This window comes from Microcaecilia unicolor, chromosome 1 (assembly GCF_901765095.1).
Source record: "Microcaecilia unicolor chromosome 1, aMicUni1.1, whole genome shotgun sequence".
Lineage (NCBI taxonomy): Eukaryota > Metazoa > Chordata > Amphibia > Gymnophiona > Siphonopidae > Microcaecilia > Microcaecilia unicolor.
In genome coordinates, this window is record NC_044031.1 from 494,305,867 (window position 1) to 494,319,635 (window position 13,769).

Below are 13,769 nucleotides of genomic sequence, written 5' to 3' on the forward strand. Positions count from 1 at the left end.
GAGGGGCATTTTCATTATGACGTCTAAATCCATCTTTGGAAACTGTGCTGAAAATGTCCAGAAATCAAGTGGTGAACCTGAAATACGTCTTGTTGTTTTAAAAATGGCCATTTCCTAGACATTTTTAGATGTTTTCCCAGATTCTATATATTATGTGGAAATCGAAGCATATTCCATAACACTGCACATAATTTAATTAGTCAACAAACTAATCAGCACTGATAAGCCGCATTGAGCCTGCCATGAGTGGGATAGCGCGGGGTACAAATGTAAAAAAAATAAAATAAAATAAGTGAATGTTAAGCAATTATCAGCACTAATTGGCATTCATTAAAATTTACGCATACTACCCACTAAGCATATTCTGCAAAGTGAAATAGGCGGGTTGTAGGCATTCTGGAAAACTGTGCGCAGGGTTATAGAATACACCTGCTCTGTGCCTATCTTAGACGTCATTATTTATACCAAGTTTTACCTGGCATGAATAGCTGCACCAAGAGTTAGGTGCTGTCATGGCTGCTTGGCATATCCTATATACTGTGCAGAAATTTAGTCTTATTCTATAAAGAATGCCTAAATTAAGGCATACTTTATAGAGCGCACGAGGCAAATTTTATTTCGGCATCAAATTTTTAGGCATGATATATAGAATCTAGTCCTTTGTGCTCGGTGCATTTTTCTTTTGTGACCATTTTTGGAAAAATAATGTTCCAGGTTAAAACACACAAAAACATGCCATTGGGACATCTGGGAAGGCCAGCATTCTCAGTAGACTGGCACCACAGACATCCCAACAGAGCAGTGGGGCACCCTAAGGAGGCACTGCAGTGGACTTCACATAAAAGGTCCCAGGTGCACATCTCACCGTTACCCGCTGATATTGTATGCTGAGCCCTCCCAAACCCACCAAACACCTACTGTACTCAACTGTACACCACTACAGTAGCCCGTATGTCTGCAGGTGTCACCTATATGTGGGAACAATAGGTTTTTGGTGGGTTCTGGACTGCTCACACTTTCCACCATAAGTATAACATAGTGGGATATGGGCCTGGGTTCTGTTCTCCACAGTTCACTGCACTGATTACTAGGCTACTCCAGGGACCTGCTTGCTACTCTAATGGGACTGGCCATAACATCTGAAGCTGTCATAGAGGCTGGCATGTACTGTTTCTTTCATATCTTTGGGGTATGTGGGGGGGGGGGGGGGGGGGGGGGGGGGGGGGGGTGGGGGGGGTGGGGGGGGTCAGTGACCAGTGGGGGAATAAGGGATCATTCAGATCACCTTTTTGTGACTTAGTCCTGATTGAAACTGATCCAGATCAAAACATCCAACTTATAGCTCTGGATATTTTTACTTTGTTCCATTATGGCAGAAAAATGTCCAAGTTGTGGGAATGTCCAAATCCTGCTCAGAACACCCCCCCCCCCCCCTCTTGTTATTTGGATGCACTGCAGAAAAACTGCATAGAAAAAACATCTTCAAAATGTGTTTCGAAAATAGCGATTTGGACATTTTTGCAAGAAAATGTCCATCTTCCACTTTGTGCCATTTTTGGGGGAAGTTTTTCTTTTTCAAAAATGAGCCCTTAGGTATCCATTTATACACTTGCTATTGACATGGCATAAATGGACACACCTAAATGTAGGTGCATTGAAGCTGACTTATGTTAGTGTTCTATAATGGAATATTGGCGTCAAGATTCCATTATAGAATTAGTGCTCAGTGTTCTGTATCTTGATACCTAAATTGTGCCATTTGGTTATAAAGATTTCCCCCTTTCTGTCTTTATGCCTACTTCATACACACATGTAGCCCTAAAAAGAACCCATTAGAGTGCATAAAATGCTGTTCTATATTCTCATATCCCTTACAAAATTACCCATCATGTATGAACAGGGCAGACTCTTGCATTCACAACCTGCATAGTAACATAGTAGATGATGGCAGATAAAGACCTGTACGGTCCATCCAGTCTGTCCAACAAGATATACTCATTACATAAGGTATGATGTAATATTTCATATGCATACCTGATCTTGATTTGTCCTTGCAATTTTCAGGGTATAGACCGTTAAAGTCTGCCCGGCACGGTCATTGTTTTAAAACTTCAAACGTTTACATCAAAGCCCCTGAAAAGGTCTACTATAACCCATCCAAATCTATTCACGACCAGGGCACAAACCATAGAAGTCTGCCCAGCACTGGTCTTGTTCTTCAACTTCTGAAGCTGAATCTGTCTAGCCACGATCAGGGCACAGACTGTAGAAGTGTACTGAATACTGGCCTTGTTCTCCAACTTCTGATGCTGATCAGTTATCTACACTTAGTTGATAGGGTTCTTTATGCTACTTAACTGAAAGAACAGCCTTGCTTTTATTGATTTGATGTCTTTCTTTTTGTTCTTGTAGTGGTGACATATCATGTAGCTGTATTCTACAGTCAACTAGGAGAGAAGAGACATGCCCCACTCTTGACTATGTGCTTGTATGGTACCAATGGTGATACAGGAAACAGGCGCCTTCGTTGGCCTGTGCAGGATGCGGAGTACAAGGAAAGACATGAGGTATCTAATACCACTTTGAAATCAATCCAATCAGACATACCCAAACTTATTATATTACTCATTAAAATGTTGTTGTTTTTTTAACAAACTCTTTTTTGTGGGGAAAAAATAAGTATTTTAATTTTTTTACAGTCCTTTACAGCAGAAGTGGATGCTGTTGAACTAGGAGAGCTAAACAGAATTGATATGTCCATCAAAAGCCAAAATTGTAAGTTTCTTTTGTCAAATACATTAATAACAGCTGCTTATTATCCTGTGTATTCCATCTCTCTGCTCATTTTCTCTGCCCTTACCACCATCCCACTCCTTTGCCTTTTCTACATTGCAGGGTAGCATCAAGAGTCTCTCCTCATTTGACCCTATGACACTTGTCACTGCCACTAAGATCTGGAAAACAGATATAGCCTGAAGGGAGCTCATACCTGTCAGATACCTCTGTTCCTTCCTATCTCATTTTACAGTCTTGTATTTCATTAAAAAAAAAGATTTTGGCACCCATGTGGTACTAACTTCTCTGGAGAGATGTACTGAATATTCTTAAACTATAGGTTGTGGGTAACAGATTGAAGCAAGTGAATTCAGGATGCCACCAGTGACAAATGTATGACTGTGGGAAAAGTTTCAAAAGAAAACCCTATTGTAATTAGGACTTCAGCTACAACATTGAAGAGACCAAGTAGGAAGGTGTATCAAACATAAAAATGGCAAGTGACCGACTCACCTGCAAATGCGCAGTACAGACTTCCCTCTCTGTCCCGCCCTCTTGTCAAGACGTGATGACGTCAGAGGGCGGAACAGAGAGGGAAACGAAGTCAGACTGTCGGCTGCTGCCGCTAGAGCCTGGAAACGAACATCGCACACACCAACCTCCCCCCTCCCCTCATCCCCGCCGCCGCTCACGCCCCCTCCGTATTGGGCCCCCTGAACTGACCTGACAGCGCCTCTCACCTCCGTGTGGAAGCGCTGCAGGCAGCACTTCACATGGAGGTGAGAGTCCATCTGTAATTCTGCTACCCGGAAATGGCAACCACCATTACGGCAAATGTAAGCCACATTGAGCCTGCAAATTGGTGGGAAAATGTGGGATACAAATGCTACAAATAAATAAATAAATGTAGTCGCAGGCAGTTACGCCAAGTAAAACCTGGTATAAATGTCAACGGCTAAATTAGGTGCAGACCTATTGTATTCTATAGCAACGCGCATAGATTTTAGAAATGCCCATGACCCGCCCATTCCACACCAATAGCCACGCCCCCTTTTCAGCTATGCAACTTAGAATTTATACGCAGCACATTATAGAAAGCGCTTAGACAGTTGTGCACGTAAATTCTAATTAGTGCCAATTAGTTTCAGTAATTACTTTTTAATCCACATTTATCAGTGCTGATTGGCTTGTTAACCAATTAGATTATGTCATTGTTACAGAATATGCTTCGATTTCCACACGGAAATATCGGCATCATGTATAGAATCTGGGGTTTTATATAGAATCTGCGGGATAAGGTGCACTATTATCAACTAATGAAAAAAGCAACAACTTTTTTTTCTACCCGTTTTCATTTGTTAACAATGAAATATGTTTTTGACGTTTTCTCTATTTTTAAAAACAACGGCCCATCCCTTCAAACTACTTCATCTGCCTGACATACCATATGCTCCTGATATTCATAGTTATCAGAAAGTCGAGAGGAAGTAGAAGTAGGACTATTTGATTAATCAGGAGGGTAAGTGCTAAATAAGAAACGTGTCTTGACTTCATGGGAGTTGTAGCAGGGTCACACGGGTGCCTACAACAATCCAGTGGTCTTTCAAATCAGGATGGCAGTGCTTCTGAGCAATTTCTACCTTTTAAATAGCCCATTTGTATGGTCGGATATCACTTTTCTCTCTAAGAACCCTGGTGTTTCTTTAAAAAGAAATCCAGTATCTGGTAACAGAGAGAAAAAAACAGGTTAAGAGAACTTTTTGGTAGTCATCTCTAACCCATCAGAAGACTGCTCCCTGTTTCCAGAGCCTTGGAACTGGCTGAATACTGAGAAACTCATTGGAGTTTTGCAGGTACAGAGCAGTACAAAGTTCCTTTATGTTACAAATAAGTTAAACTGGCTCATAGCTCAATTCATGCCATCATTTCCATCTGCAAATGAAGCATTTCAAGCTTTGTATATCTAGTCTGGCTGGATGCTAAGCACATTAGAACTCTCACAACGTCCCATTCAAAGGGCAGTTCTGTAACTGGGTGCCCAGATTAATGCATTTTCGTGGGTAGGTGTACACCTATGTTCGTAAGTGGAAGTCAAATAGCTAACAGGGTGTGTAAGTGGCATAGCATGTAAACGCAAAGGCACATTCACATTGGTGGGGCATGGGTGAGGTTGCCACTTATGAACGCAACATAACCTGGCATCAGCGTGCCATAAATTTACTCACTCGTAGTTTCACTAGCCATAGACCTGGCATAACTGCAGGCACCCAAATGCAGCAATGGTGAGCATAACTTACAGTGTTCTATATAAGTACATAAGTAATGCCATACTGGGCTCGATGGACCTTTGGTCTTTTCCCAGTGTGGCATTACTTATGTACTTATATAGAACACTGTAAGTTATGCTCACCATTGCTGCATTTGGGTGCCTGCAGTTATGCCAGGTCTATGGCTAGTGAAACTATGAGTGAGTATATTCAAGGCACGCTGATGCCAGGTTATGCAAGTATTCCATAATGAAATCTGGGCACCCAGATGCCATTATAGAATAGGATCTCACCATGCAACATTGAGCCACGTAAAAGGAGGTGCACACTCATATAATTGCCTCCTCAGTGTACTGTACAGGAACTGCTTCCACACGTTGGCAAGTGTGACAGAACCTAAGCATGTAGCGATCAAAGGGGTCCTTTTACTAAGCTTTAGTAGAAAGTGGCCTTAGTGCATCCTTACATGGGTCTTTCCTGCTCATTAAAGACATCTTTACCGCAGCTGGAAAATGGCCAATTTTCCATGTTCCCAGTTAATGGCCATGCGCTAATGTTGCCAATATGTCAAATAGCACCGGTCCCAGTATTGATCCCTGTAGCACTCCACTGTTCACCCTTCTCCATTGAGAGAAATAACCATGTAACCTTACCCCTCTGTTTTCTATTCAATAACCAATTTCTAGTCCACACCAGAATCTTGCCTCCTATCCCATGACACTTTAATTTTCTCAGGAGTCTCTCATGAGGAACTTTATCAAAGGTTTTCTGGAAATCTAGATACACTACATCAACCGTCTCACCTTTATCCACATGTTTATTCAGGCCTTCAAAGAAATGAAGCAAATTGATGAGGCAAGACTTCCCTTGGCCGAACCTATGCTAACTCTGTCCCATTAAACCATGTTAGTCTATATGTTCCGTAATTTTGTTCTTTATAATAAGTTCCACTATTTTTCCCAGCACTGATGTCAGGTTTACTGGTCTGTAATTTCCTGTATCACCCCTGGAGCCCTTTTTAAAAATCAGCTTCACATTGGCCACCCTCCAATTTTCAGGTACTATAAACAATTTTAATGACAGGTTACATATTTCTAACAGCAGATCAGCAGTTTCATGCTTGAGTTCTTTGAGTACCCTTGGATGCATGCCATCCAGTTCAGGTGATTTACTACTCTTTAATTTGTCAGTTTGGCTCAGTACATCTTCCAGGTTCATCGAGATTTCTTTCAGTTCCTCTGCATCATCACCCTTGAAAACCATTTCCTCTTACATCTCCTTCCGTAAAGACCAAAGCAAAGAATTCATTCAGTTTTGCCGCTATGGCCTTGTCCTCCCTGAGTGGCCCTTTTGCTCCTTCATGATCTAATGGCCAAATGAATTCCCTCACAGGCTTGTACCTGAAAAAGTGGTTACTGTGAGTTTTAGCCTCTGTAGCAAGTTTCTCTTCATATTCTCTTTTAGCCTTCTTTATTAATGCTTTACATCTGACTTGCCAGTGCTTATGTTGCTTCTTATTTTCTTAATTTGGGTCCTTTTTCCATTTTTTGAAGGACAATCTTTTGTCTGTAATAGCCTCTTTTACTTCACCTTTTACTCATGCTGTCATTTTTTCTTCTTTCCATCTTTACAATATGTGGAATGCATCTGGTCTGGGCTTCCAAGATGGTATATTTGAATAATGTCCATGCCTGATTTAGTGTCCTACGCTTAGCAACTAATCCTTTTAGCTTCTTTCTAGCTCCCAGACCCCCCCCCCCCCAAGAAAAACTCTGAAATTCTTTTTAGCGCACATTGGGCTTTTACCGCGGGATGCCTTAGAGTGTCCCACAGTAAGCCCTTTTAAGGTGCAGTAAGAGCACACTAGCGCTTACCACAACTTAGTAAAAGGACCCCATAGTTTCTACTCTGCGTTTCTGTAAGAATTTCCAACCAAGAAATCAGTCTAGCTACAAATAGTTCAGAGTTTTGATTGTCCTAAAATATTTTTAACTTCATTTGAACTGCTGTTACAGCTGATAAATATCCAGTCTTGTTTATAAGTGTGGGGCTAAAGTTAAGCACAGCTGCAACATCCCATTTGAAATAGCTCATCTTTCCATTTGTATTGCAGACTGTACAGTACATATGAAACGGATACATGTGAAAGAGGCCATGAAGCAAGAATCCATTTATGTTTTCGAAGTGAATGAGTAAGTTTGTCCTATTGTTCTTATTCATACACAGTGGCATCAGCCACACTTGGAAAGAAAGGTTATTCTACGATATTTGTCAGCCGCCATGGGTTTTTTTTATCCCCAAATATCCAGCATTAAGATAAACTCGGGACAGCCTTTGTGCTGTCCTATCTTTATCTAGAATTATCTGAATAGTGCCAACTTAGCCTGAATTTTCAGCAGCATTATCTGCTAATGCTTGCTGCCATCTATAAGTTCTATAAAAGCCTGAAAGTAATTTTCTTCTTCTTTTTTTTTGTTTTTGCAACATATGTGGTTAAGCACTTTAAAGGTTTTGGCTGAGTTTATTTCAATTTCTAAGTGAAAATTAGAAAGTTGTAAGGCTACAGAATGCTTCACTGTAGTTGCTAACTGTAGTTTTCAAGCACATGCTAGCAGCAAGGAGGAACAGACTGAAACAAGAGATACTTAGCAAGGCTTCAGCTGGAAAAAGCTTAGCAGGAGGAGCTAATTCTGGTGCTTTGGCTTGCCAAGTTTTTCCTGCAGCATGTACTTAGGTACAAATAACAGTGATTTTAAAATTATGGTGTACTCATTCTTACAATGTCTCTTAAAATATGGCTATTGGGCTCATTTTCGAAAGAGAAGGACATCCATCTTTCGACATAAAATAGAAGATGGACATCCTTCTCCCAGAGACGTCCAAATTGGTATAATCGAAACCCGATTTTGGAAGTCTCCAACTGCAGTCCGTCGCAAGAACGTCCAAATTTCAAGGGGGCGTGTCGGAGACATAGCAAAGGCGGGACCTGGGCGTGCCTAACACTTGGACATCTTTGACCCATAATCGAAAACAACAAGGACATCCCCGATGAACACTTGGACGTTTTCACACAGACGTGTTTTTATTACGAATAAGGCACAAAAAGGTGCCCAAAATGGTTAGATTACCAGGCTGAAAGCCAGGGGTGCAGAGTTGAAATCCCTCTGCAGCTCTTTGTGATCATGGGCAAGTCAAGTATAAACTGAGATTGTGAGTTCTTCAGGGATAGAAAAATAGCCACTGTACATGAATGTACACTGCTTCAATAGCTTTCAGTATATTTTATTTTATTTATTTCAGGATTTATAGCCTACATTTTCCAACTGGACATTGTTTCAATGTGGCTTACAGTGACAATAAATTAGTTAAATTATATAGTGGTAATACAGTAGTTACAGAATAGTGATTGGTTACATGTTTTGTGATTAGAAGGTGCTAAGAAGAATTGAGTGCAGACCAGTGGTAGCGGGCAAGCTATCAAAGAAACAAAAATTCTTTTCACATATCTGATTGGTGCCTTATTTTGAGTTTTTGTAAAATATCTTTTTGAAGAAGAAAGCTTTAAGCTGTCTACGAAAGTTCAGGTAGTAAGAAAACAAACAAATACATTTCAAATGAATGCACATCTATAGTATACATCAAAATCTAGTAATCGAGAGGGAGGAACAAGATGGCGGCACTAACAGCTCCTCGCTTGTGACTCACCCGAGTTTTTTCCTCTTCGTTTTTCCTGAAAATATATTTACTACTCACTAGTTTAGTGAAAATGCCTCATACGAAGAGGAAAGGATCCGTTAGAGTCGGAGCCTAGCCAACACTAACTTCAACGCCTACCCAGCAGACTTTGGAGAGTTTCATAACGAGGCAATGCACTTCGTTAGTGGTCGGAGATCCCGCTGATTGTTCGCTGCAAGGAGAAGCCGAGATTTAGGGATTGGAGGCGTCTTTGTCCCCTCCGACACTGTTCCTACCTCCGCAACCGGCAGTAATCGGCAATGAGGGTGGATCCCTAACCCGCAAAGACGGGAGAAGGGCAACATGTCTGGGACCCGATGTCGAATTGTCAGCCGAGGCCCTCATTTCATCTGGGGTTCAGAGTTCAGCCGCTATGGCACAGAGGCCAGGAGCATCAATGGTCTCCTCTGCAAAGGTATCGCTGGAAGCCATCTGGGAGATGCTCCAGCGTTTGGATCAAACTGTGATGACTTCAACGGACAAAATAGAATCACTTGTGAGTAATGTTCAAAATTTAACTGTTGCATTTACATCGATGAAAAATGAGGTAAATGAGAAAATAAATTATTTGAATGAAGAGACTACTAAATTGAAAGAAATGTCAGTGAAACTTATAAAGGATAATACACTGATACATAATAGACTGGAATATTTTGAAAATTACAATCGAAGGTTGAACCTTCGTTTGTTGAACTTTCCTCAAACATCAGTGTATACCCCAGTGGAAATATTTAAACGTTATTTGGTTGAGAACTTAAAATTTCACCCTGATAATATACCAGCTTTAAACAAAATATATTATTTACCTACAAAAACAACTAAAGAAGAATCACAAAATTTCTTACAACCACAAGGAGATTTGAATGTATCAGATCTACTGGAAACCTCTTTATTATCAGTAATGGAGAGACAAACACTACTTGTATCCTTTGTTTTCCAACAGGATTTAGAATCAGTGAGAAAAATGGCTTTAAAAAATCTACATGTTCCATTTTATGAAGGGAAAATCTGGGTTTTTCCAGACGTCACTAAACAAACACAAGCAAGAAGAAAAGATTTTCTTACATTACAAACTGCTACTTTAGCTTTGGGGGCTACATTTAATTTGAACTATCCTTGCAAATGCAATATAAAGTATTTGGGAGTTAAATATGTTTTCTTTATGCCTGAACATTTAAAACAATTTATTGATCAGAAAAAGTTACTCTGATGCAAGTTGGATTCATGCAGGCTTTGATACTTGGTCAGCAATTTTGATATCAAACCTATAAATGGCAAGTGACCGACTCACCTGCAAATGCGCAGTAGAGACTTCCCTCTCTGTCCCGCCCCCGCGTCAAGACGTGATGACGGGGAAGGGGGGCGGGACAGAGAGGGAAACTGAGCTGAAGGGGAGGGAGGGAACCGCTGACGTCGCTACCGCTCCCCCCCCCCCAAGCTAGCCGCTACCGCCCCCCCCCCACCCCCGGAGTCGCCACCACCCCCCCTTCACCCGGCCCGGGCCCTCTCTTCGTTATTGAACTTACAGCAGCACCGAAACAGCAGCAAGCAGCTCAGCTTCAGCTCCCGTCGGCCTTCCTTCCCTGCCTGTGCCCCGCCCTCGCCGACGTGACGTCACACGAGGGCGAGGCACAGGCAGTGAAGGAAGGCCAACGGGAGCTACTGCTTGCTGCTGTTTCGGCGCTGCTGTAAGTTGAATAACGAAGAGAGGGCCCGGGCCGGGTGAAGGGGGGGGTGGTGGCGACTCCGGCGTGGGGGGGGGCGGTAGCGGCTACCTTGGGGGGGGAGGGGACATGGGACGTCTCAGAAGGAGGGGGGCCTTGGAGCTGGGAGGGAGGGAGGGAAGGAAGGGGGCCTGGGGAGCTGGGGGGGCCTGGGGCCTTGGAACTGGGAGGGAGGGAAGGGGGCCTTGGGAGCTGGGGGGGCCTTGGGAGCTGGGGGGGCCTTGGGAGCTGGGGGGGCCTGGGGCCTTGGAACTGGGTGGGAGGGAGGGCGGGGGGACTTGCAGCTGGGAAGGGGGGAGGACTGGAGCCTTGGAGCTGGGAGGGAGGGCAGGGGGGCCCTTACAGTTGTGAGGGAGAGCAGGGGGCCTTGGAACTGGGAGGGAGGGAGCTGGGGGGGCCTGGGGCCTTGGAACTGGGAGGGAGGGAGGGAGGGCGGGGGGCCTTGCAGCTGAGAAGGGGGGAGGACTGGAGCCTTGGAGCTGGAGGGCAGGGGGGCTGTTACAGTTGTGAGGGAGAGCAGGGGGCCTTGGAACTGGGAGGGCGGGAGGGCAGGGGGCCTTGGGAGCTGGGGGGGAGGGCCTGGGGCCTTGGAACTGGGAGGGAGGGAGGGCAGGGGGCCTTGGGAGCTGGGGGGAGGGCCTGGGGCCTTGGAACTGGGAGGGAGGGCGGGCAGGCAGGGGGCCTTGCAGCTGGGAAGGGGGGAGGACTGGAGCCTTGGAGCTGGGAGGGAGGGCAGGGGGGCCCTTACAGTTGTGAGGGAATGGGGCCCCTTACAGTTGTGAGGGAGAGCAGGGGGCCTTGGAACTGGGAGGGAGGGAAGGGGGCCTTGGGAGCTGGGGGGGAGGGCCTTGGAACTGGGAGGGAGGGAGGGCAGGGGGCCTTGCAGCTGGGAAGGGGGGAGGACTGGAGCCTTGGAGCTGGGAGGGAGGGACAGAGGGGGCCTTGGAGCTGGCAGGGAAGGAGGATGGCAGGGGCTTTGCAGCTGCAACGGGAGGGGGGCCTTGGGGAAAAAAAACATTCCAATACCCGCCCATTTTTACGGGCTTAACGGCTAGTTGTTATATAGTGGATAATATGTTAAGCTTTACTTTAACATTTAAATGTATAAATCTCATCTCCTGAGTTAGTAACGGCTCCTACCTCTACAATTGGTGGTCTAATTCAAGATGAAAAACTTTTGCTTTGATGAATATGTTTTCTTTGAAATCATTTAATCCGTTTTTCTGTTTCAAGTGTTTAATGCTTGTAAAATTTAAAAACGATAAATAAAGAATTTAAAAAAATCTAGTAATCTTCAACCCATTACCGTACAGGCCCAACTGAAGTTACTACAATGTATTTATTTCTACACTGTAAGTAGTACACCAAGTAGTGCTTTAGAAATGATTACCGTAGTAGTAGTAGTATTCTGGACCACCTAGATTCTATTTCCAGAACTTTGCCATGAAAAGGGGCAAGGACCGTTGAACAATAGATACCTCTCTGTCTATCTGACTCTGACTTTAACATTGACAATTTAACAAAATCATAGTCGTGTTACAATTTCAATCTAATTTATAAAATGTGGACACTAAGCCCCCTTTTACAAAATTGCACTAGCGTCTGCCGGTGTGGTAATGCTGACATAGCCCGTTACTGCGCGGCAGCCGCTAGCGGGGCTTTGTTTGGGGGGGGAGGTAAGATGGGCTAAAATGAAATATATATGATTTTATTTTATTTAGTTTTAGAATTTTTATATAATACACAAACATAGAATTAAAGAAAATACACCATCACAATTGTAATGTTACTAAAAAGGAATAAAGGAATACCCTATGTATAGGAAACTAGGGGCCCTCTTTACTAAGCCACATTATACGCATGCTAGCATTTTTAGCACACGCTAATGATAGAGATGCCCATAGGAATACATGGGTGTCTTTAGCATTTAGCGTGCTCTCATTTTAGCACACTAGCACACCTTAGTAAACAGGGCCCTAGGTGATGTGGAGGGGCATTTTTGAAAGAAACGTCCAAGTTGCGATTTGGACATCCTTGCAAAACGGTGAAATTCAGGGGCGGGGAAACCTGTATTTTCAAAAAAAAATGGACGTCTATCTTTTGTTTCGAAAATACCGTCAGAGATGTCCAAATCCTTAAATTTGGATGTCCCTAGATTTGGACGTACCTAGACATGGATATTTCTGACTTTTGGCCATTTGGACATGGGAGGAGCCAGCATTTCTACTGCACTGGTCCCCCTGACAAGCCAGGACACCAACTGGTCACCCTAGGGGGCACTGAAGTGGACTTCATAAAATGCTCCCAAGAACATAGCTCCCTTACCTTGTGTGCTGAGCCCCCCCAACCCCCCCCAAAAACCCACTACCCACAACTGTATACCACTACCATAGCCCTTACAGGGGAAGGGGGGCACCTAGATGTGGGTACAGTAGGTTTGTGGTGGGTTTTGGAGGGCTCGCTGTTTCCTCCACAAATGTAACAGGTAGGGGGGGGTATGGGCCTGGGTCCGCCTGTCTGAAGTGAACTGCACTACCCAATAAAATTGCTCCTGGGACCTGCATGCGCTGTCACGGACCTGAGTATGACAACTGAGGCTGGCATAGAGGCTGGCACAACATATTTTTTAAAAAGTTTTTGAGGGTGGGAGGGGGTTAATGACCACTGGGGGCGTAACGGGAGGTCATCCCCGATTCTCTCCGGTGGTCATCTGGTCAGTTCTGGCTTGGTCATAAGAAAAACAGGACCAGGTAAAGTCGTCCAAATACTCGTCAGGGACGCCTTTTTTTCCATTATGGGTCAAGGACACCCATGTGTTAGGCACACCCAAGTCCCGCCTTCACTACACCTCCGACACACCCCCAGGAACTTTGGTCGTCCCCGCGATGGAAAGCAGTTGGGGACGCCCATAATCGATTATGCCAATTTGGGCGACCCTGTGAGAAGGACGTCTATCTTCCGATTTGTGTCGAAAGACGGGTGTCCTCTTTCGAAAATGAGCCTGATAGTGCCAGAAATGGGCATTGAGCCTGCAGTAGATCAGGGTTGCTGTGCGGGAAGCCCATTGCCTCGTGGCAACCTTTTAGTAAAAGGGCCCCTGAATGTCATCAGTTGATAAGAAAATAAATGAATGCTTTTATTTAAGAGAATTGATTGATGATTAAATAATAAAGTTACATGAATTTTGATTTACCCAGTCACCATATGCTCTTCTTATCCAAAGGTATTTTTAATATAGATACTTGTATTTCTAAATAACCATGGTACA

General features: G+C 43.9%; 1 protein-coding gene across 1 annotated transcript in view; it reads left to right on the forward strand.

The window, feature by feature from the left end:
• Positions 1-13,769, forward strand: part of LOC115477536 (lipoxygenase homology domain-containing protein 1-like) — a 428,353-nt gene that overhangs the window by 393,921 nt on the left and 20,663 nt on the right. Inside the window, exons 39-41 of the mRNA XM_030214471.1 lie at positions 2,413-2,567; positions 2,700-2,775; positions 7,156-7,234. Of these exons, the coding sequence (XP_030070331.1) occupies positions 2,413-2,567; positions 2,700-2,775; positions 7,156-7,234 (310 nt within the window). The remainder of the gene's footprint in view (positions 1-2,412; positions 2,568-2,699; positions 2,776-7,155; positions 7,235-13,769) is intronic.